Consider the following 2,759-nt stretch of genomic DNA (forward strand, 5'->3'; position numbering starts at 1 on the left):
GCCGACCAGCGTGTAGCTGGTGACGCCGCATCTCAATTCGGAGAAGAAAACGGCGTTTCCTTCACGCAACCGGATTGGGGCTAATGTAGTGCATTGCAGTGAGTCGAGGGCGCGGTGAGGCGGGTCGACTTTATCGGTGCGGAGGAAGAAGCAGAGTGAGCGGCTTCGCTCTCCGTCTAGTTAGCACTACCTACATCTATCTTGAGCAGCTTTATCCACGATCGCACGTGTTGGTTGATCTCATGCTCTGCTCAATCGCATGAAGGCACGTTTGTGAATCCTTATGCTCCCGGAAATAGCAGTATCCGCTACTAGGATACTCAGCCTTTCCTTCACGCAACCGGATTGGGGCTAATGTAGTGCATTGCAGTGAGTCGAGGGCGCGGTGAGCGGCCCCATGTTGATGTTTATGGGCTCGGCGCGTTGTCGACTCTCTGCGTTGCACCATGCGATTTGACAGCCCCAGTGATGCCTGCGCGGATTGTCTTGGGTATTCTTCGAAGCAGTTGGAAGCCCATCGCCCAAGGAGTTTAATCGATAGTCTGTCAGCTCCTCCAGCCACTAAAGCTGTGGCACCACCGATACGAATGGAGTGACTGGCGTAGTCTTTAGCTGATACTCCAGCGCGTCTTGCTGTCCGCTTCAAAGCTCTTGACACCGTTCCCGCACTTAGATTTCCGCAGAGGTGCGGCTCATGCTGAAGAGTAAGTTCTTGCCGTGCTTTCTGAATATGGTACAGACCTCGGATCGGGCATACTTCTGCATCTCCGGACGCATGCATTGTCCGCCACGCTCCTCGACCATGCTGGTCGTTTTTGGCGCCCTCGAGCCCAAATTGTTACTGATGTAGCTAGTGTGTACCCAACTTCTTGACCATCTTTGTCGGAGAAGAATGCGTTGCTGTTCTTGAGACAGTAGAAGTGTCTTGTGTGGTCGATCATCAAATATTCGGATCTTCTAAGCATGAAGAAGAAGCCGATCAATATGCTACCCCACAGAAGCCGCTGTCGTGGTTTCGAGAAGTCGAGACTACGGCGAAGAAGGCGCAGAAATGGCATGGTGAGAGGTTGCTTCTTCCGTTTGGGGGATGAAAGACGCTTAATACCCTGCAGTAGCATAGCCAAACGAGGTGTTGCTGGCAGTGTCAGGTCCTTGTATCGTCGATGGAACCATTTAACGCTGGCCAGTTTGAGGTTGATAGTGCCCAGTTGGTTGCCTCGCTGATAGCGATTCGCCCCATGGGCCCAGGAGACCGTGGCGAAGTAGCCTAGTCGACGAGATGAGTTCTTTTCGTTCAGCCAACGTGACCACCCCATTTTGTGCGCGAATCTGCACCATTGACGCCAATGCGCGAGATATTTGGAATGGGTAGAGCTTGCCAGGGAGTGTCGGAGTAGCAGCGATCCCATACGGCTGAGAGATCGTCGAAAGGAGGCTCGATGTGATCCTGTAACCACGGCGCAGAAAAATTAGTCCATAACTTTGCTGCCTGATCATTGCTACTCCATGCCCGGGATCCAGCGTCAGCCATGACATTTAGTTTCCCTGGAATGTGTGTTGCCGTACACACAAGGTTGTACTGGAACTCGGCGAGTGATAGTAGTCGATTGTACAGCTGAGCAGTTGGATGCTTGCTGGCTCGTTTGTTTGCCCACGTAACAGCGGATGTGTTATCAATGTGAAATTGGACATGAAGTGGAGACGTACTGGTTGGAATGTGCCAATGCGGTCCCCAACGTAGAACAGCGAGTACCGCACTGCGTAATTCCCTCACGTTGATTGATAGCGTCTTGGATTCTTCGTGTGAAAACCGTTGACGAATGTAGCGCTTAAAATTTGGTTCTAACGCACAAAGGCCTTGTCCACTAGCATCCATGAAAACATGAACTGCTGGCTCGGATAGATCTGCAAACTGAGCTACTGGTATCGAATTGAACTTGACAGGGTTCTGGAGAACAGCAAGAAACCAGTGCAGATCGTCTCGAGCATCTGCGGGCAGTTGCCGCTGGCCGAATTTTGGCAGCGAATTTGCAGTAAACTGAAGTCGCTGGAAAAGCGCGCGAGCTGGGCGAGAGCAGCTCGCAACATGACGAAGACTTCCGATAGTTTTTAGAACTGCTGTCTTAGTGATCGATCGAGCTCCAAGCAGATTCGAGATACGCTGAACGGCCTTGTTAATCTTGTCCGCTGGAATTGACACACAACCAGATTCTGTATCCCAGAGAAGGCCAAGGGCTTTTACGACAGTGGACCACGATGTAAATTTAAGTTCGTTGATTGCAGTGGGCCCCAAAACACTCGCCATGGCTACCCGAAGCGCAATATTCGCATCAAAACAACGGTTACCTTCGTCAAGCTCAACGCAGGTGTGGTCGTCGCACCATACGCTACCGGAGAACTGTTGTGTGAGTTGGTTTCCAAACTCGTACGAATAGTTAATAAGCTTCCCATCCAATGAGTAATATGATGGGGAACCGCACCACCCGAACCCACAGGATAGATCAATCACGAGAAGATCTTCGTAGAGAAAGCTAAACATGTGTACTGCGTCTGCATGGATTGGGACGTGTCGAAAGGCACCCGCCACGTCACCAAGCATGAGCAATACGGATGTAGCTGGATTCAACTGTTTGAGTTGATGAATTCGCCGTGCGATAGCTTTCGGTGGATTGTACGAGATCGGAGGATGCTCACTCCGATCTGTGTAATCGTTTACCGATGCATCCGACGGGAATGAGTAGTCATTGATGAGGCGTATG

At 51.2% G+C, this 2,759-nt stretch overlaps 1 protein-coding gene across 1 annotated transcript; it reads right to left on the minus strand.

Moving 5' to 3' along the window:
• Positions 1–692: 692 nt before the first annotated feature.
• On the minus strand, positions 693–1,876 carry PITG_21748 (uncharacterized protein; the record flags this gene model as incomplete). Its single annotated transcript, XM_002894829.1, has 3 exons — positions 693–759; positions 862–1,267; positions 1,309–1,876. The coding sequence occupies 3 exons, from the start codon at positions 1,874–1,876 to the stop codon at positions 693–695; spliced, it is 1,041 nt and encodes a 346-aa protein (XP_002894875.1).
• Positions 1,877–2,759: the final 883 nt, after the last annotated feature.

The sequence above is a fragment of the Phytophthora infestans genome, genomic scaffold (assembly GCF_000142945.1).
Source record: "Phytophthora infestans T30-4 supercont1.403 genomic scaffold, whole genome shotgun sequence".
Lineage (NCBI taxonomy): Eukaryota > Oomycota > Peronosporomycetes > Peronosporales > Peronosporaceae > Phytophthora > Phytophthora infestans.